Raw genomic sequence first — 20,378 nt, forward strand, 5'->3', positions numbered from 1 at the left:
CTTCTTCCATATTCTCAGTATAGAAGACAAGCTGATTTTATTAATATTACACTAGATAAAGTTTAAAAATGTGAATAGGAACATTAAAATACTATTATAGTTTTGAAATTTAACATTTGATTTATTATCCCATCTTTCCTTAGGAGCCTAAGATGATATACAGTTTTCCCTCGATTTTCGCAGAAGATGCGTTCCGAGACCGCCCGCGAAAGTCGAATTTCCGCGAAGTAGAGATGCGGAAGTAAATACACTATTTTTGGCTATGAACAGTATCCCAAGCCTTCCCTTAATACTTTAAACTCCTAAATTTACAATTTCCCATTCCCTTAGCAACCATTTAGATTATTACTCACCATGTTTATTTATTAAAGTTTATTTTAAAAAATGTTTTTTAAAGGCAGATGAAAGTTTGGCAATGACATATGACATCATCGGGTGGGAAAAACCGTGGTATAGAGGGGAAAAAAGTAAAGTATTTTTTAATTAGTATTTTTGAAAAACCGTGGTATAGACATTCCACGAAGTTCGAACCCGCAAAAATCGAGGGAACACTGTATATGGTATCCTTCCTCTATTTTCTTGTCTCAACAACCACAAGGGAAACTGGGCTCAGAGAAGGCAAATGGATAAAAGTTACCAAATGAGTTTCCATGGTTGTGGATCTATTTCAGTTTGGGATTGCCTACTGTACTTCTAATTCAACATGTTAACCATAGCATTGTGGCACACACCACCTAATCCTTTGGTATTAAGATAAATAAATCATACACTTTTAAAGAAGAAAAACATAACACAACAGTATTTTGGATCATCATTGCAAAATTATCTAGTATATTTTATTATAGGTAACAGCCAAGAAATCCAACTTTAACTTAATATGGCTTTCTTCTAATGTAAAGGCTGTATATACCTTTACACAGACCATAGAATATCTGCCAAATACTGCTTTAGATTAGCAGGAAAGCATTAGAACACTGCTTCCAGTAAAGCATTCAGGATGAGTTTACAGGAGGTACAATTTGAAAAGTTTGATTAGGACATTTTATATGAAAACATATAAATCTTTTGTACATATGCTACATATAAAATTCACTATATTATTGGTGGTACCATTGATTGATTATGCTGTTGCATAATGGGAAGACGCAGTCAGGCTTTAGCAGAAATAATGGAGCTATATTTTTGTATCTAAGAATAAAAACTGTTTAAAAATAACCACGCAATCTCCCTACTCCCCCTTTATGCATACAAAGATCAGATCTTAAAAGTACATTCATAAAACAAAGAAAAATTTCTCCCTGAGATTACCAGTGTTAATTTTATTGTGGTAATCTTGGAAATAACAGCAATAGTATCAACAAAATATATAAAAACCAGATTTGCCAGCATATTACATCTTTTCGCTCAGAAAACCTGCACAATTATAAGACAAGTGTAATAGAGTGGAAAATCAGGCTCATTCTCCAGGTGAAAAAGATTACATGGTCATGGATTTTGTAATGGAAGAGAAAAATGTTAACATTTATGCTGGAACTCTAATGAAAGATTTGCATGCTTTATTATGCATAATTATTTTGTTTAGCACTATTTTTTCATTGCCTGAGTTTTACCCCAAAGGATAATATCTTCAAAATGCAACTTTCCATAAATTCACTTTATTAATAACAGCATTACCTAATGTAGTAACCCCAAAAGTTAAATGTCTAAAGAGCATTGTTTCTGCATGTATTTATAAAATATTTATGACAAAAGTTGATGAATTTCAACATTAAAATATCCGTCATTTTTCTTACTATTATCTTATCACCACTTAGCTTTATATATTATTATAATTTAGCAGTCGTCCACACTTTTAGAATAAACCAAAATTTTTAAAGTCAGTTCTCTAAGTTAATTAAAAATATATGGATTTAAACATATTTTGTCATTTTCTGATTTTTTAATTGTTAACAATTTATTTTAATATATAATAGCCATGCAATTAATTGCATTTAAAAGAGAAATGGGTTGTGAAAACCTCTGAAACTAAAGAAAGTACATATTTATAGGAAAAGTGGAGGAAAGATTGCATTTCTTCTATGAAATTTTATTATGCAATAATTACAAAGTTTAAATACTTTTCAATTTTAAATAAAAATAAGTGTCATTAAGCACATTTATATAACTATATCAAGTGATTCCAACAAGTATCACATAAAATAGAGTGCATTTTCAAATCAGAGAGACAAATACGTTCTCATTCACAGTGTTTGACATATTACAAGGAAGCTTGTTTCACATAAGGGTTTATTTTAAGGTCATGCTATTATGAACAGTACAGTCCACACCATGCTGTGCCATTCAAAATAATCTCTCAGAATGTGAAGTAACGAGCAAACCATTCCTGACGTTGTGGATCTGGTGAAGCCATTGGGGAAGCTTCAGTCTGAGGAGGGCTAGATTCATAAAAAGAAAAGACAGATTTAACCCACAACCAAGAGTCAAGGTGCAAATTGCCTGGAAAAAGCATACAAAAACAGCACAGAATCAACTTTTATAATTTCAAAGTCACATTAGTCTGTGAGGTAGTTTAATTCCCCATTTTCACCTTCCGTCATCCACTCCATTGGAGAGCATCAACAGCATAGACAAGTCACTAAGCCACACAGCAGGGTAGAAAAATAGTGTTTTTTGGGGGGGAATGGAGTTGCTGCTTTTGTCAAAAAGAAAAAAAAAAGCAAGAGCAAGGGAATGTTTGTTTAGAGCATCCTCTTTTAGCATCCTTTTCTTCTGGTCAAGTTAGTTGTCAAATATGATGCAAGCATCATATTCTCTAGGACATGCTGAATTATCTGTCACTGAACAATTACATACTTTAAACATTACACACTCACAGTAAATTATTGAAATTGCATGCATGTGGAATCACATATAATAGAACAAGGGATTCAGTACAAAGCAAGCTCATTTTTATTCACAATTATCAAGTAAACCTGTATGATATAATAACTCCATATACTTTATTGCTTTAGTATAATTAAATTTTAGAGCTAGAATTTTAAAATAATCCCTACCGTTTATAGGAATTATCAGGGAACACAATAATTTGTAAGGCAACTCCGTCATCAAAGTTCATGAATTCATGCACATGCTTGTTAATGGCGTCTGAGCATACATGCATTTTACATGCAAAGGGAAAATAAGGAAGATTAAATTTTATGGGATTCCTATTTCAAGTTAAGAAATAAAATGTTATTATAGTGCAAACTTCCTATTCTATTTTCTGCCCCAGCTTTGTGTATTGCATTAAATCAGAATTAAATCAGAATAAAGAAACATTTACTTTTCCAGGATGTCAAACATTATATAATGATATTTCAGTTATAATTAAAACATTCAAATTGTAATGTAAAGTGGAGCTTGATATTTTAATGCTGAAGCATAGCATTAAATGGTATGTAATACATGCACATACAATATTCACATACACTCAAAGCTTGTTTTCAAAAAATATTTTTTTCTGTGGTGAGGAAAATCGATACAAATCTAATATGGTAAATATTTTGTTGGAGGCACCATTACAAAATACCATTTTGATTTGGGGGATTGTAACATTCTTGAAGGGCAGGTAGAAATAACAAACATTTAACACAATTGTTCATAAAGGTAAATAACTGAAAGCACACAATGCATTGGTAATAATATAACACTTCAAAATTTTTAGGGAAATAAGACATTGGGGGAATCACATTTCAACAAGCTTTACAATCAAAAGGGATACTATAAAGAGGTTTAAAATAGTGTGAAAATTATGACACTAAAGTAATATCCATACTCCAGTATTCTTAAACCATGTTGGGGGGAGGGAGGGGCGGTTCAACTAAAAAGAAATCAATTTTTGTTTTCCAAGTTAGGAAAAGAAAATCAAAAACTGGTGAGGCTCTGCTCACCTCAAAACCATCTTGGGCTCTTTGGGTGGTATTGGTTGTGGAAGTGGTCTGCTGCTGTTGAACTCAATATCGTGGATGGATGAATTAGGAATAGGGTCCAGGCGGTTAGCATGTCCATTGCCCACTCCACTAGATTCCAAAGCACTTAGATTGGGGACACTCACAAACCTGTTTGCTGATCTATCATTCTTCTTCTTTTGCTGCATTAAAAATAACACATGTGGGGAAGGGAGTGTACAAATCAGGAAGTTACTGAGATGTTTTAAATGATTACTCTTTATTAATGGTTTGGAGATTGATGCAATACTATGCTTGACTTTTCAATAATTTTAGTAGATTTGGTTTATTTAGCTTCAATTCGTGAAGAACAGTGGAAACTACTTTTCTGTTAAAACTTCTGTTAAAACTAACGGTGTTGTTATAATTTCAAAACTCCCAACCAAAAAATTGGAAAGTTTTAAGTGTATCAAAAAACCCTGACTTTACTTTCTATCCTATTTGCAGTTATTTCCTTATATAATTATGGTTCCTATAAAACGAATTCAATCCGGCTTCAAAATATTTTCATAGGAAGTGACAAATTAAAAAACAACAAATAAATAACTAGGATTATAAGCAACTTTGGCCCAGTACATTTCATTTCTCAGGGAAAAAAGAACTTGCAACAAAAATATTTAATTTGTATTTATTTTATTTTTCTGGATTTAACTGATGAGAGAATATAGCAGATATTGCCATATTGGTACCAAATTCTTATATTCTGTCAGCTGAATAAAAATAGGTGAAGAGTTGAATAAAATGCTTCAAATAGCCACATAAGGCCCCACTTAAATGAACTGTTCTATAGGATAGTTCTTAAAAAATTACAAATCTTTTGATTAGATCAAGGGTTTTAATTCCACAACTTTCAGATTTTCACAGAAAAATCTGCTCCCTATTTTCAATATCATTCAAGTATATCTGTTCTTTATTACTTTGCTAAAGTTACTGATTCAGAATCAGAATAATCTGAAACATAATTTTGGTCTACCAGGTATAATTAACTCATTTTTTATATTCTTGAACATCAAATAGATGGGGAAACCACTATCAATTAATAGCAAGCCACGATGAAAAGTTACCATATTTTTGGAGTATAAGACATGTCTTTTTTGCTCCCAAAAAGAGGGTCAAGTGTAGCCCCACCCACCCACCCCCACCCTTCGAAGGTTTTTGGCCTCCGCACATTACATTTTTGGGTGGTTACAGGTGGTGGGGATCCTCACGTCCTCTCGCGACCAGGGGAAGGTGGGGGCTTGGTTGGCATTGTGCAGGAATAAGGCAGGATGGCTCGCCACTTGGCCTGTGGAGGAAAGTGTTTTCAGGCAGCAGCACCGCGATCCCTTCCCCAATTCCAAAAATGGAGGCATGCAGAGACCAAAAAAAGTGGGCAGTTCTGGCGAGTGCTGCTGCCCCAAAACTCTTTCCTGCTTGATTCCAAAAATGGGGTGTGCAACCAGAGCTGTCTGCCACCCAAAATGCAATGCTCTTTTTTGGTCTCCACGCACACTGTTTTTGGAATCGGGGAAGGGATCATAGCACTTCTGCATAAAAATACTTTCCTCTCCTATCAAACACCACATGTTAATTGGAAAATAAAAACCAATCACCATCCCTAACATGGGTGTGATGAGTTTGGACAGATGTTTAAAGTAGCTGATTTAGTCAGCTATCAAGTTGCCATTACAGGAAGAGAGAAATCAAGTATGAGATTCTAAAGAAATGTTCACTTTCTGTGTTATAGCCAGTTCTAGGAGAGTATCAATTGGAAATAACAATGTACAGTATATAAAATGTAAATGAAAAATACACGATAATTGTACAAAAAGGGATCTATTATTAACTCAGCATCATATTAGGAAGTATAAGAATATAATTCTTTCACTTGTTGCCACAATGTCGGTTGGCGGGCCCCAGGGGAAGAGCCTTAGAAACATAGAAACATAGAAGTCTGACGGCAGAAAAAGACCCCATGGTCCATCTAGTCTGCCCTTATACTATTTTCTGTATTTTATCTTAGGATGGATATATGTTTATCCCAGGCATGTTTAAATTCAGTTACTGTGGATTTATCTACCACGTCTGCTGGAAGTTTGTTCCAAGGATCTACTACTCTTTCAGTAAAATAATATTTTCTCATGTTGCTTTTGATCTTTCCCCCAACTAACCTCAGATTGTGTCCCCTTGTTCTTGTGTTCACTTTCCTATTAAAAACACTTCCCTCCTGGACCTTATTTAACCCTTTAATATATTTAAATGTTTCGATCATGTCCCCCCTTTTCCTTCTGTCCTCCAGACTATACAGATTGAGTTCATTAAGTCTTTCCTGATACGTTTTATCTGTGGCGGCACCGGCCCTCTGGAACCAACTCCCCCCGGAGATAAGAACTGCCCCTACTCTTCCTGCCTTCCGTAAACTTCTTAAAACCCACCTTTGCCGTCAGGCATGGGGGAATTGAAACATCCCCCCCCTGGGCACGTTGAATTTATATATGGTATGCTTGTGTGTGAGTCTGTTAGTTTGTGGGGTTTTTTAAATCTTTAAAATTTAAAATTGTTGATTACTTATGATTTGTCTTTTTACATGTTGTGAGCCGCCCCGAGTCTTCGGAGAGGGGCGGCATACAAATCCAAGTAATAAATAAATAAGTAAATAAATAAATATATTATTTAAGAAATGTACTAAAATATAAAATTTTGAATTATTTTAGCAATAATCATTCATATTTCCTAACATTAAATATCATTTACTTTATGTACCAAAACAGAATATAGCACATGATTTCCATATTTTTTAATACTTCAAGTCAATTCAATAATTCCAAGTATTCTTCAACTGTGGATTTTGAGTTTTTTCTTTGGATTAACATGGATTCCAGTACTTTTTCTTCTGGTTGTGACATTTGGTTCTTTTATAAAAAATTACTAAAATTTTCTTACTGTTAACTAAGTTTTCCTATCTAATTAACTACACCATTAGTAAATGCTAAACCAAGTAAATATCAAAATTTGATTTTGAAAGAGCAAAGTGCAATTGCAAAAATGGGTATTATAAGCAATGTAGTTTGAAAAAATTGTCAGGAACAAACTGTTTCTGAGAAATAAAAAAAAAAGTATTCTAAAATATAGTACCAACATAGGTGATAGAACCACCTCCAATGCTAAACAAGCTCAAAATAAATTAGTGCTTGGATGACTCATCAACAGCCTATAAAGGAGGCCAGGAAGTAAAAAATATAGCAGCATGAAATAATCTCTATGTATTGCTGCTATGAGGATTAAAGGATGTCAGGAAGTTACCAGGGATTGAGTATGACTCTAAGGCAGTGATAGTGAACCTATGGCATGGGTGCCACAGATGGCATGCGGAGCCATATCTGCTGGCACGTGAGCCGTTGCACTAGCTCAGCTCCAACGTGCATGTGTGTGCCGGCCAGCTGATTTTTGACTCTCACAGAGGCTTTGGGAGGGCATTTTTGGCTTCCAGAGAGTCTCTTGGAGGATGGGGGAGGGCATTTTTATCCTCCCCTGGCTCCAGGGAAACTTTTGGAGCCTAGGGAGGGTTAAACACGAGCCTACTGAGCGCTCTGGGGGCGTGGGGAAAGCTGTTTTTGCCCTCCCTGGGCACTGAATTATGGGTGTGAGCACTCGGGCATGTGCAATAGCGCACACACACTCTCTTTAGGCACCCAATGGAAAGAAGGTTTGCCATCACTGCTCTAAGGAATTGTTGCTTTAAAAAAATTCCTATCTTAAATGTATTATAAAAGCATACATATCCTGTTTAAAAAATTACTCTAAATTGAACACATCAAAAAATCCCCTAACAGCCACAGTTCTACTGTATAAAATCATATGGGAATTTATATTTTTCACTAAGAAAATTTGAGCATATTGTGTTGTTGCCTAATGTTTGTTAATGGACTTCTGTTATTTTACCAACCCACATTTTCTACTTTTAAGGTAATAATCATGTTCCATACCTTTACTAGAGGATTAATAACACCAACATTAGGACTTGCATTAAACACTTTGTTGAAGTTAGTCTCCCTATTGACTAGTTCCAGTTGATAGAATTTTTTGTCATCCTAATAAAGAAAAGAATATGTTCATGTTGTTTTCAGTATATTCAATTGTGATTATTTAGCTAGTATGACCAAACTTTATTCACTGAAAATACTTCAAATATGGAATTGTTAAAGCTGAACTAAAATTGGCAACATTTGTTCCATTTACGGAGAGTGGTGGCATACAAATCTAATAAATAATAATAATAAAATAATTTATGTAATAATTTGTGAGATTCTTATAATGCTTCTCTATGGCAGCATTAGCATTCTAATTTTGCATTGAGTTCAAAGACTTTGTAAGACAAATGTTTGCTCTCTCCTATTGTGGTATCGGAAGCTGCAAATAATTCATATTAGCAAATTTCTTATCAGCAAAATTTAGAATCTTCTTATTAGAAAACACATCAGAATAGATATTGTTTATATTGATGCCAACCAGTAAGGAAAAGGTACCATCCCCCAACGTTAAAATTTCTCTAGCATTGTGATTTATCCAGAGTACAAAAGATACAATTTTATAAGTAACATTTCCAGTAAATATTTCTTCTAAACAGAATAAATAGATTAAATAGAATTAAATTATTTTAAAGACTAAATTATGAACAACTGTTTAAGAGTACAAAAAGAGATATGGAATAATGTATGCAATTTAGATAATTGAAATTAAAACTAAAAGTCATTTTCATTTAGATTCATGTTGTCTTTCACATGTAATATAGGTGTTTGGAATATTTCACAAAAAATATTAGCGTCTCACATGCTCAAAATAAAGACCACCAAATTATCTTACAATCAGCTTCTTTATCAGCTGATCCCTCTCAGCAATCAGGTCTTTTAGCTCTGCAATAAGCTGCAGGTCTTCTGGCCTTGGTTCCCTGTTTTGATATTTATCTTCCATTTCTTCTAAACTTTATAGAAGACAAAAGTATCACCAATGCATTAATAATGAGTCAAAGTTAAAAGATAATACTGTAAATCCATATTATCAGATTGATTCAATAAATAATTCTATCACATATAAAAAGAGGTATAGATTTATACCTATAAACATCTTTTTGTTGGCTATGCTAAAGAAAATGTCATAATTTACAGTTACAACATAACCTTAATAATAAAATTATAATAAATCAACTAATGAGTGAGAAAGTATCATGCTAACAACTTAAAATAACCAAGTTAATATAAGCAGTCAAAACACCAAAGAATGAAAGCAGAAATTAAGAAAATTGCAGAAAAGTTCTAAAAAGACAGTGAAGACAGTGGAGAAGCATTAAAGGAGTGAGTGGAATTTTTTTACAAAAAAATACTGAAAAGACCAAAAAAACAGCCTTGAATTTGTGGAAAGTTTTGAGTTAACCCTTTTGAATTAACCTTTCAGATTGCTATCTGGTTTTGGACTATTATATAGATTCTAAGAGACAAAGGATGCAGTTGAAGAATCAGTTTTCTGATGGGGTTTCATATACTGTATGTATATACTGTATGTGTGTGTGTGTGTACACACACACGCGCACACACGGTTTCTCCCAAGTGCTGGGACACATTAGAACTGATTCACATCACGTTTTTGTTGCTTTTAATGTTTTAATTGGCTGTGCTTTATAGTTTTAAAATAATTTTATATGTCTTTTAATTGGTAGCTATCTGGAACTGGTTGAAAGATGGACAGCCATATAAATGAATAGGGTATACAGTATATACTGAAAGCTAGATTTTATTCTCTCAAATGACTTTAATAGAGGCAGAAGACCTTTTGCCAACTTGCTCTATGCCCTAGGGGAAATATAGTTTAGAATAGAGTATCTGGCTCGATTAGTGTCAATTTATGAATCCCAGTTGATGCAGAGTATGCAAGAGACGGTTCACATTGTATTATGCTAAATATATATTAACTTATCAATTGCCTTTTTCTTAGTACAGTGATCCCCCGGTTATTGCGTCCCCGACCATTGCGAACAGGCTAATTTGCGATTTTTCAACCCGGAAGTCAAAACACCATCTGCGCATGCGTGCCCTTTTTTTCTATGGGCACGCATGCGTAGATGGCGCCGGGCAGATCAGCTGCTGGGCGGCTTCCCTGGGTCTTCCCCCTCTTGCTGGCGGGAGGGCGAAGCCCCCCCCAGCACCCGCTCGCCCGCCGTTCGCCCGGCCACCCGCCGTTCGCTGCTCGCCCGCCCTTCGCCCGGCCACCCGCCCTTCGCCCGCCCTTCGCCCTTCGCCCGGGAAGTTCGCCAGGAGTCAGCGGAGAAGCCGCGCACCTGTTTTAAAACGATCGGAGCCGCCCTGGGAGGGCTTTCCAGCAACCCCCGAGCCCCCAACCCGGGCTCGGGGGTTGCTGGAAAGCCCTCCCAGGCCGGCTCCGATCGTTTTAAAACAGGCGCGGGGCTTCTCTGCTGACTCCTGGCGAAATTCCCCGCTTTAGGAGTCAGCGGAGAAGCCCCGCGCCTGTTTTAAAATGATCGGAGCCGGCCTGGGAGGGCTTTCCAGCAACCCCCGAGCCCCCAACCCGGGCTCGGGGGTTGCTGGAAAGCCCTCCCAGGCCGGCTCCGATCGTTTTAAAACAGGCGTGGGGCTTCTCCGCTGACTCCTGGCGAACTTCCCCGCTTTAGGAGTCAGCGGAGAAGCGGCGCGCCTGTTTTAAAATGATCGGAGCCGGCCTGAGGGATCGGAGCCGGCCTGGGGGGGCTTTCCCTTTCAGGGCGGGCGAGTGGCGGGCGCGGCAGCAGCGAGGAGTTTGCGTGGGCAGCGGGGAAACCCCAATCTTCGGCTCCTCGCTGCTGGGAAGTAAAAACACCATCTGCGCATGCGCAGATGGTGTTTTTACTTCCGCAGCGCTATTTCGCGAAAACCCGCTCGTTGCGGGGGGTCCTGGAACGGAACCCCCGCAATGATCGGGGGATCACTGTATACATAATTTGACATTCTTCTTTGGGTTTAAAAGTTCTTTATAACTTTAATCAGGTTTTCTGACAATTCATTGTCATTCAGCATTCATAAAAGTTGTTGACACTATTTCCTCAAACTTAATCCTAGAACATCTTAGGTTTACTACTACCTAGTATATTTTCTATCAGCCAGATGCATATAGTAATGGAACTTTTTTATTCCCTAATTTCGAACAGACTATATTTGGAAAGTTTAAAAACTTTTATGAAATACTTTTATACTTCATTAAAATATGCAGCTTTTATTTGCGGACATGCCTCCAAAGTTACTGCTTTAAGATTGGGTTATTATGTTGTAAAACTAATTTTGATTTCATTATATTTTATTATAAGTATGATTATACTGAACAAAATATTTTATCCTCTCTTGAAAAGGTAGTTTAAACCTGATTCCCCAACCTTTGGGACATGTAAGTGGCAAGCATGTGTGGGAGTGAACGAAGCTCCATTTGGGCAAGTGACAAGCACATATAGAAAACCATCTCCTCTTCCCTCACCTCTGCTGCTACCAGTCTGCAGAACTAGAAAGGTTGGGGTCTGTTGATTTAGACTATTGTTCTGATTTACAGAAATCTCTATGCTTCTTTATTAAAAGAAACAAAGCTTAAACAGAAAAAAAGTATTATTTCAGGCAGTTTGTCAGTTCAAATTTCATTACAAATAAAATCTTAGTATTTTAAAAGAAGCAGACCTATACAAAGAACTATTTAACTTTGCTAGCATGTTATTCTCTAAGCTTCAGACTCAGATGAATAAGAGTTGGGCAAGAGTTTACAATCTATTATTTCCTTGCACTGTAAAGATATCCAATAATTATTAGTAACGATAACACTTGAGAATTTTAAAAGGCTCTTAGTTGGCATTTTTTCCCAAAGACATTACAATTTTTTCAAATAATAAAAGTATCCAAAAAGATATGAGAATGTAGACTATTTTAAGATAAGGAGGTACTTAATAATTGGGAAAGTAAACTGGAAACTTAATTAGAAGTCATAGCTTCAGTGTAATGAAATTAACATTACAAAGACAAACATGAAACACAGAAATGTACTGTAAGAGTCAGACATTGGCATAGATGTTTGTGGGAAGATACAGTTAATTAAAACCATTAATATAAAAAACATTATGCAATATGGGAGTTATTAGTTTTAAAAATATTGCATCAATTTAACCAGAGGCACAAAAATAAAATAAGAGGCTTACCAAGCATCTTTAGTGTAATGTTCAGTCCTAATGAAAGGATGTATTAAATGGTGGTATTTATTTATTTTTAAAAGAAAATAGCTGCCCAACTCATTCTGTGATTCTGAGCAGCTAATAAGATGAAAAATTAATACCAAAACAACACTGTTCCCCCCACCGCCCCCCAACAACAACAATAAAACAAGCCACTTAATTGGCTCTCTATCACTCTGGGGTACCCAGGCCTGTTGGCACAACCATGTCTTCAAGGCCTTGTGAAAGACTTTAAAAGTATAGGTCAATCTTATTTCTGCAGGGATGAGAGAGGGAGCCACCATGAAGATGGCCCTTCTTGATCCTGCTAGATCGGTGATAGCGAACCTTTTCTTTATCGGGTGCCAAAAGAGTGTGGGTGCGTGCTATCGCACATGTGTGAGTGCCCACACTCGTAATTCAATGCCTGGAGAGGGCAAAAACAGCTTCCCCCACTCCACGGAGGTCCTTTGGGCCAGAAACGGCCTGTTTCCCAACTTCTGGTGGCCCAATAGGCTCGTGTTTTGCCCTCCCCAGGCTCCAAAGGGTTCCCTGGAGCCGGGGGAGGGTAAAAACACCCTCACCCATCCCACGGAGGCTTCCAGGAAGCCAAAAACGCCTTCCCAGAGCCTTTGTGTGAAGCAAAAATCAGCTGGCCGGCACACACATGCACATTGAAGCTGAGCTAGGGCAATGGCTCATGTGCTAGCAGATATGGCTCTGTGTGCCATCTATGGCATCCATGCCATAGGCTCGCCATCACTGTGCTAGATCAGTGTTTTTCAACCAGTGTGCCGTGGCACACTAGTGTGCCGTGAGACATGGTCAGGTGTGCCGCGAAGCTCAGAGAGAGAAAGAAAACAAGAGAAAGAGAAAGAGAGAAAGAAAGAGAAAGAGAGAGATAGAAAACAAGAGAGAAAGCAAGCAAGAGAAAGAAAGCAAGAGAGAGAAAGAAAGCAAGAGAGAAAGAGAACAAGAAAGAAAGCGAGAGAGAGAGAGGGAGGGAAGGTGGGAGAAAGACAGAGGGAGGGAGGGAGAGAGAAAGAGAGCAAAAAAGAGGAAAGAAGGAAGAGAGAAAGAGGGATGGAGAGAGAAAAAATAGGGAAAGAGGGAGAAATAGAGCGAAAGGGAGGAAGATAATTTTTTTGTCCAATCTTTTTTTAGCCGCCCCCCCACCACTCAATGTGCCCCATAGTTTTGTAAATGTAAAAAATGTGCCGCGGCTCAAAAAAGGTTGAAAACCACTGTGCTAGATGGACCTCCTTAAGAGAGGGGACCCATACTCCTTAAGAGAGGGGACCCATAGCATTTCCTGCCTCCCCATTCTAGTGTATCGAGTAGATATGGTCCCAGCCATGTAGGATTTTAAAGGTGAGAACCCACACCTTGAATTGGACCCATAATCAAATCAGCAGCCAATGCTGCTCTCCCGCAGGAGACGTAACACATATGCTGACTGCTGCATTTTGGAAACTAATTGAAGTTTCCAAATATTTAAGAGTGTGTAGAACTGCTTGAACTGCATAATCTAGGGTGACCTAACAACAGATTTATTTTATGAGAATGCCTATTGTCTTTTTATTTTGTATTAGTCTCCAATACTTAATATATTACAAAGGTTAAGTGGAAGTATGAATTGGATGTCTTCTTACTTTTCCCCCTGGGTTTAATTCTGCATGTTTGTTGAAATGGTTATCAAAGGTAGCGAATATACTAAGCTTCTCAGTTATATATACTTTTACAAGCCTATGCCTCTCCAATATCAATTGGAAACAGATAATGGTTATATATTATTTCACTCAGCCCGTATATGAAATTGTTCAAGGTAATAAAACTTACGAAACTTGCAAAGCTGAATTAATTTCCTTGAGCAGTTCTTGGGTCTTATTAAAATCTGCCAGCATACTTTGTTTCTCTCTGATGTGGTCAGCTGTCATGACATCCAGCTCTTTCTCATGTTTCTTGCTTAAATCTTGTTCATGCAGCCTGTTTCATTTTATATTAAAAACAGTTATTCTTATATCAGTTGGGTTCGTTAATGGTGTTTGAAAAGGCTTTGTGCACAGTGATATGATTATTGAAAAATTATTAGTACTTCTCTAACCTTTAACTTATTTTTATCATTTTTTTCATCTCCTTTAATGCTTTAATAATGAAAAGCAAACAAAATCTGTTTAAATGGTCAAAATAGCCTTTTCCACTTGCTAATGTCTAGAATAATGTTCAATGTCATATGATAGACAATCCCAGCCCAAATGCAGTTTTACATTAATCAATATTAGACTTTGATGAGTACAGCAGTTTGAATTTGAGTACCTAAAATATTCCATGTAAAGTTTTAAAAACGTTATTTATCAGCTTTAGGAACTGCATTAATTAGAACTTGTTACCTTATATCATAAATACTCATACCTAATTTGCTGATTAGATTCGCTACGTACTCGTAGAATTTCCTTCCCTTTGAACTCCAGTTCCTTAGTTAATGCACTTATGTTTTCATGCAAAGCAAGTATTTCCTTATCCAATTCTGATATATGACGGTCTCGATGCCTCAGTTCATCCTGTACATCTGATATTCGGCACATAAATTCTTTCTCCTAATAAGCAAGTATTAATAATCAAATAACATTTTGTAATAGTTTTGCATAGTATATTCATTTCTGCAGAAAAACATACTCGGTTTTTCCCCCATTAAAATATTTTTGTTTACTTATTAGTAGTTTAGATTGTATTTAAAAGCAGAATATTGAAATCATTGATGTTCAACCTTTTGGCTTGCTTTGGTTGCATTGAGTGGAATGGAATTGTCTTGAGCCACATATAACATATACAGTAATACCTCGTCTTACGAACCTAATTGGTTCCCGGGGGAGGTTCGTAAGACGAAACATTGTTTCCCATAGGAAACAAGGTAAAATCAATTAATCCGTGCAACGAAACCCCCCCCCCCACAAAAAACCGCCGCCGCCCGGCTGTCACCTTTTGAAACAGCCGGGGGGCTTCTTGGTGGCCTCCTGAACGCTGAACGCCAAACCCAAACTTCTGGGTTCAGCGTTCGGGAGGCCGCCGAGAAGCCCCCCGGCTGTTTCAAAAGGGGACAGCTGGGCGGCGGGGCTTCTCGGCGGTCTCACGAATGCCGAACCCGGAAGTTTGGCAAAAGTTCGGGTTTGGGAGGCCGCTGAGAAGCCCCGCCGCCCAGCTGTCACCTTTTAAAACAGCCGGGCGGCTTCTCGGTGGCCTCCTGAACCCGAACGCCAAACCCAAACTTCCGGGTTCAGTGTTTGGGAGGCCACCGAGAAGCCCCCCAGCTGTTTCAAAAGGTGACAGCCGGGCGCCGGGGCTTCTCAGCGGCCTCCCGAACGCCGAACCCAGAAGTTAGGCAAATGTTCGGGTTCGAGAGCCCGCTGAGAAGCCCCGCTGTCACTTTTTAAAACAGCCAGGGGGCTTCTCAGCATCCTCCTGAACCCTGTCACGCTGAGAATTGCCAGCCAACAGAGACACTCAGTAGTTAAAGAGTTAATGTGTGTTTCCTCTCTGATCACACCCCCTCATACATCACTCCCACAATTCATATCTTTCCTACATGTCACATCCGCCTGGTTACGTAAGCAGGCACATTCCAATCTATATTCTCCATTCTGTGTTCAGCCATGTTACGGCTACTTGATAAGTGCCGCTCCTGGCACAATTTATTTTCTTTCTAAATAAAGTTTGTTTTTACTTTGATTCCTGTCTGCCGAGTCTCCCTAATTAAAATTCCATCGTGACATGGTAGCAGAGACGATGGTTTGTTTATTTTTTAATTAAATCAGGCGAAAAGCCTGCACCGTAAAGCAAAGATAACTTCTCTGCTTTTTGGGGAAAAAAATGGATACCTCCGCACATGCAGACGCTGCTACAGAAAGTTTTATGGCACAAGAATTTCCTTCTCAAAGAATCTTATCTCTGATTCCAGATAGAGCTCAGCAAAATGTGAGTAACAATGATGCTTCTAACAATGACTCTTTTACAAAAATTTATTGCTTGCCAGAATTAAAAGACAGTCAAACTGTCCCTGATGTTCCTAACTTCTCTGCAAAACAAAAAGCATTTCTCTGTGAAAAACAATATCCTCTAATGAATCATGCAAGCAATATTAGTCCAGTAGCAATGCAGACAGAAAAATGTTGTAATAAACAATATGTGTCCCTGGACAACTCTGAAATGAAAGTAAATGTTTTGAGTCTTGAGCGAAGCGAGCAAACTAATTTAAAATGCTGTATCGAAGAAACAGAAAATGTTTTGAATCCTTATCACCAAGAAAATATGCCAAATATTCTAAGCTTAAAGTTAATGAGAACCAGGTGTTAATAATGAATTCTGAACAAGCTTCACAAGAATGTCAGTCCTTCTTACAATGTATTGATATGCAGACTGTAAAAATCTTAGCAGATGATTTAAGATTTGATATTAAAGAAATGCAGATATGTTTATCAGATTTACAATTGAAGCTAGACAAGAGTGCACATGATTTAACACAGCCTAAGAAGAAACTGGTTGATTTCTGTTGTGCAAAATTAATGAGGAAACAGATTATACTTGATAAGATAACAAGCATGCAATTAATGTTTTGCCAAGAAGAAATATGTGGTTTACCAGAACAAAGGCAAAAAATGGCATCTGCCCAAAAACAGTCTGATGAGGTCACGCATTCCTTAGCATTCAAGGAACTAGGTGCAGCACCACCCAGTGGCCAAATTGAGAAAATACCCAGTTCAATTTATCCTCAGGAATTTGGCTCAGTTCCAAGCCAGATCCAAAATGCGCCACCTGGTGGCCAAATTAAGCAACTGCACCAACTGCACCAAAATGTTGTTTTATTGCCAGAAAGCTCAGAAACGCCTGTGTTCGGGAGGCCGCCGAGAAGCCCCCCGGCTATTTTAAAAGGTGGCAGCCGGGCAGTGGGGCTTCTCAGCGGCCTCCCGAACCCGAACCTTTGCCGGGTTCGGCATTCAGGAGGCCGCTGAGAAGCCCCGCCACCCGGCTGTAACCTTTTAAAACAGCCGGGGGGCTTCTTGGCGGCCTCCCGAACGATTGCAATTGACTTTTAAGACTGAGTTGTGCTTGCTTCTTTTCAGTCAACATAAGCTCTCCCCTCTCATCCCCTGGACTTAGAGAGACTACCAAGCCTGATCTCCAATTCAGGTTTTCTGTTATTTGTCCGGAAGGTTTGGTTATATAAATCTACAATTAATATATTATCTTTGTTATTCTGTCTTCACCTTTATTTAGCACCAAAACATATTTCAACAAAGATGTTTAGATCCAGATAAAATATCTGATTTGATCTAAAGTTCTCTTTACTTTAGCAGACACTTTTACTGCCATAAGCGGTTCCTAAAACTAACAAATAATACAGATTTCTCCTGCCATCCCCAATCTCTTTCAGGTAATCAGAAGGAATAGGGAAAAGAAATCACTTACAGCTCTTCTCCTGTAGAAGCATCATATGAGTGAAAAGTTAATCATAAAAATTCAGGCTTTCGGCCTACAGACATTAGGATAAAATATATAGTGCATTCTTTCTGGAAGGTTCTGGTGTAAATTATTGTGGATTTGCTGCTGAAAGAGATGGATTATCTCAAGGATTAGCACAATAATTGGCTGGTGTTTGAGATGCTTGTTCAATTTAATTCTCTGATAATGCTTAAACATTGTCTATTTATTTTTTCCTTGTATCATCTTATCCTTTTTTCCCTGTCACTTTTTTCTTCTTTATGCAACTATCTTTCAGTGGTTCTCAACCTTTCTAATGCTGCGACCTCTTAATACAATTCCTCATGTTGTGGTGACCCCCAACCACACATCTAGCACAAATTCTCCCAATAGAGCTTTAAGCTGATTGGCATGAAGGTCAGAGGGACACCCCCCCCCCACTGTAAACGCCTGATTGGTCGGATTGTAAAAATATGTTCCAAGGTGTCAGAATAGAAGCTTTAGTTCCTAACACCATGGGAAATTTGGTTTTTTCTATGATGTGAGGAGACCCCTGTGAAACGGTTGTTTGACCCCCAAAGGGATCCCAACACTCAGGTTGAAAACTGCTGAGTCTATATCCTGTTTTAGTCTTTATTGCTGAAGAGAGGGAATAGAATATGGGTGGGTAGAGATTGAATGGTTGAATGGCAAATGAAATATTAAATAATAAATACATAAATAAAAGACAAATTTATACTGCCGCCTATTTACCCCTGGCAACTCAAGGCAGCTTACAGAGTATAAATTAATAGAATAATGGGATTGGTACCCTAGATTAGTAAAACAAGGAAGTGGGCAGTACAGAATGAAGATGCAGGTTCTTGATTTGGATGGGGATGGTGGTAAGTGGGTGAGTGAGTGGGTGGGTAGACAGACAATCAGCAATAGCAATAACATTTAGACTTACATACCGCTTCACAGTGATTTACAGCCCTCTTTAAGTGGTTTAGAGTCAGCAAATTGCCCCCGACAATCTGGATCTTCATTTTGCCAACCTTTTGTGATTTGTGATTTTCAACTTTTATTAGCAAAGTTTGGGAATATTTTATTGCCAAACTTCTTCATTTTCAAGTTTGATAATTTGGTGCTGCTGTCATTTAATTCTGTTACTTCTCTTTGGAATACTAGTTACAATTACTTAGTCAAGAAGTTCTCAATCAGACCCAAATAGATTGGTCCGATTGCAGCATGTGGTTACAGGATTTGGACAATTTCATGCTTCATTCAAAAGCAACATAGTAACATATTTAATGCTAATTTACAATGAGTGTATATTGATATATGGTTGTAAAGCCTAGACATTAAATGCAAAAGCAATACAATGAAATTTAAAAGGCAATGAGCTAGCTATATTATATAACAACTACAGCAGTGGTGAACATCAATCCATGCTCGATGCCAATGTCCTAAAAGACCAGAAAATATCAAAGAAATGCTGGACATATGATGTAATTAAATTCTAATGTGTTAATTGGGAAGTGATTCAAACAACATACAGTATATCAATTTTTGATCAAATAGCATTTTTGTTACTTTTTGATCAAAAAAGTAGTTTTAAATATGTTTATAATCTTTAGGGCATAGTGTATATGTACCTGATGCCTGCTGAGTTCTATGCTTCTTTCAAGTTCCATTTTAGCTGCTACTACTTCTTGATGATGATTGTGCCTAAGCTGATCAATTGCTGCAGCATGTTGATGATTCAGTTCAGAGCGCAAAGATGCTGAGAGATAAAAATAAAGTATTTTAAAAAAGACTTCAAAATATTTAATATTTTTAATGGGTATACATATTATCATATAGTTACTGCATCATATATTAATGCTTTCTTTCAAATGGCACAATTTGCTCATTGATTTCCTTACTATTTCCCAGCTATTGTTGGGAAAACCCTCTAGTGCTTCTCCATTGAATTGACAGGAGAAACCAGGTTGGGTTACTCTAGCTTTATTGCTCTATTGACTGAGTTGAATTTCTGAAGACATGCCTCCCTGGTAAGAGTACCAAAATTGTGCCTTTTATATTTATAGTGTTTGCAATCCATAGTTTCAATTTATTTTTGTGCTTCAAAACATTTGGTGTTACTCAAGCAAGAAAGTAATTTCAAAATGTGAAGTAAAATTGTTCATATCCAAGTATGTGAACTTCCTATAAAAGAATTGTGTAGAACACTAATGAATTTGGAAAAATATTCATACAGGCAAAATATCAAAATAAAGGATGACGTATTTTTAAATTTCTGATTTATCCTTATTATCTTGATATTATTAGACGAGAAATATAATTCATATTTCTGGAAAGAGTGCTCCTTTTTCAGGGAGTTGTATTATTTTCCAGGATAATTACACAACACGTATATATTTTATATATGTATATTTAAAAAACTTACAACTCAATATTTTGTACCACGCACATTCAAATCAGCAAGGAAATATTTAAAAGGACATCAGTTATATATTCCAAAAAGAGAAACAAAAATAATCCAAAGAAGATAATGATGATGATGATAATTATAGCCATTAAAAAAGAATATTTGTAGATCAGGGTTGAACTATCTGACCTTGGTTTTCTTGCAGACATTTCATTATCCAACTAGGTAACATAATCAGTGCTAGTCCTGATGACATTATCTAGTTTAGGTAATGAAATGTCTACAAGAAAAT

The 20,378-nt window shown here is 37.2% G+C and overlaps 1 protein-coding gene across 4 annotated transcripts in view; it reads right to left on the reverse strand.

Annotated features, from left to right (window-relative positions):
• Positions 1-801: 801 nt before the first annotated feature.
• The window catches only part of FAM184A (family with sequence similarity 184 member A), a 68,046-nt gene continuing 48,469 nt past the window's right edge, over positions 802-20,378 (reverse strand). The window contains exons 12-19 of one of the 4 annotated variants that reach the window (XR_011557416.1): positions 19,311-19,438; positions 14,611-14,795; positions 14,038-14,184; positions 8,829-8,946; positions 7,952-8,056; positions 3,930-4,129; positions 3,054-3,144; positions 802-2,435 (exon numbers count right to left, since the gene is read on the reverse strand). Coding sequence is in view for 1 of the 4 variants with exons in the window: in XM_070733433.1 (XP_070589534.1) it covers positions 2,354-2,435; positions 3,930-4,129; positions 7,952-8,056; positions 8,829-8,946; positions 14,038-14,184; positions 14,611-14,795; positions 19,311-19,438 (965 nt within the window). In the remaining 3 variants the exon portion in view is untranslated. The remainder of the gene's footprint in view (positions 2,436-3,053; positions 3,145-3,929; positions 4,130-7,951; positions 8,057-8,828; positions 8,947-14,037; positions 14,185-14,610; positions 14,796-19,310; positions 19,439-20,378) is intronic. The other 3 variants (XR_011557417.1, XR_011557418.1, XM_070733433.1) reach the window with 3 other exon arrangements.

Source organism: Erythrolamprus reginae, chromosome 1 (assembly GCF_031021105.1).
Source record: "Erythrolamprus reginae isolate rEryReg1 chromosome 1, rEryReg1.hap1, whole genome shotgun sequence".
NCBI classification, from domain to species: Eukaryota; Metazoa; Chordata; class Lepidosauria; order Squamata; family Dipsadidae; genus Erythrolamprus; species Erythrolamprus reginae.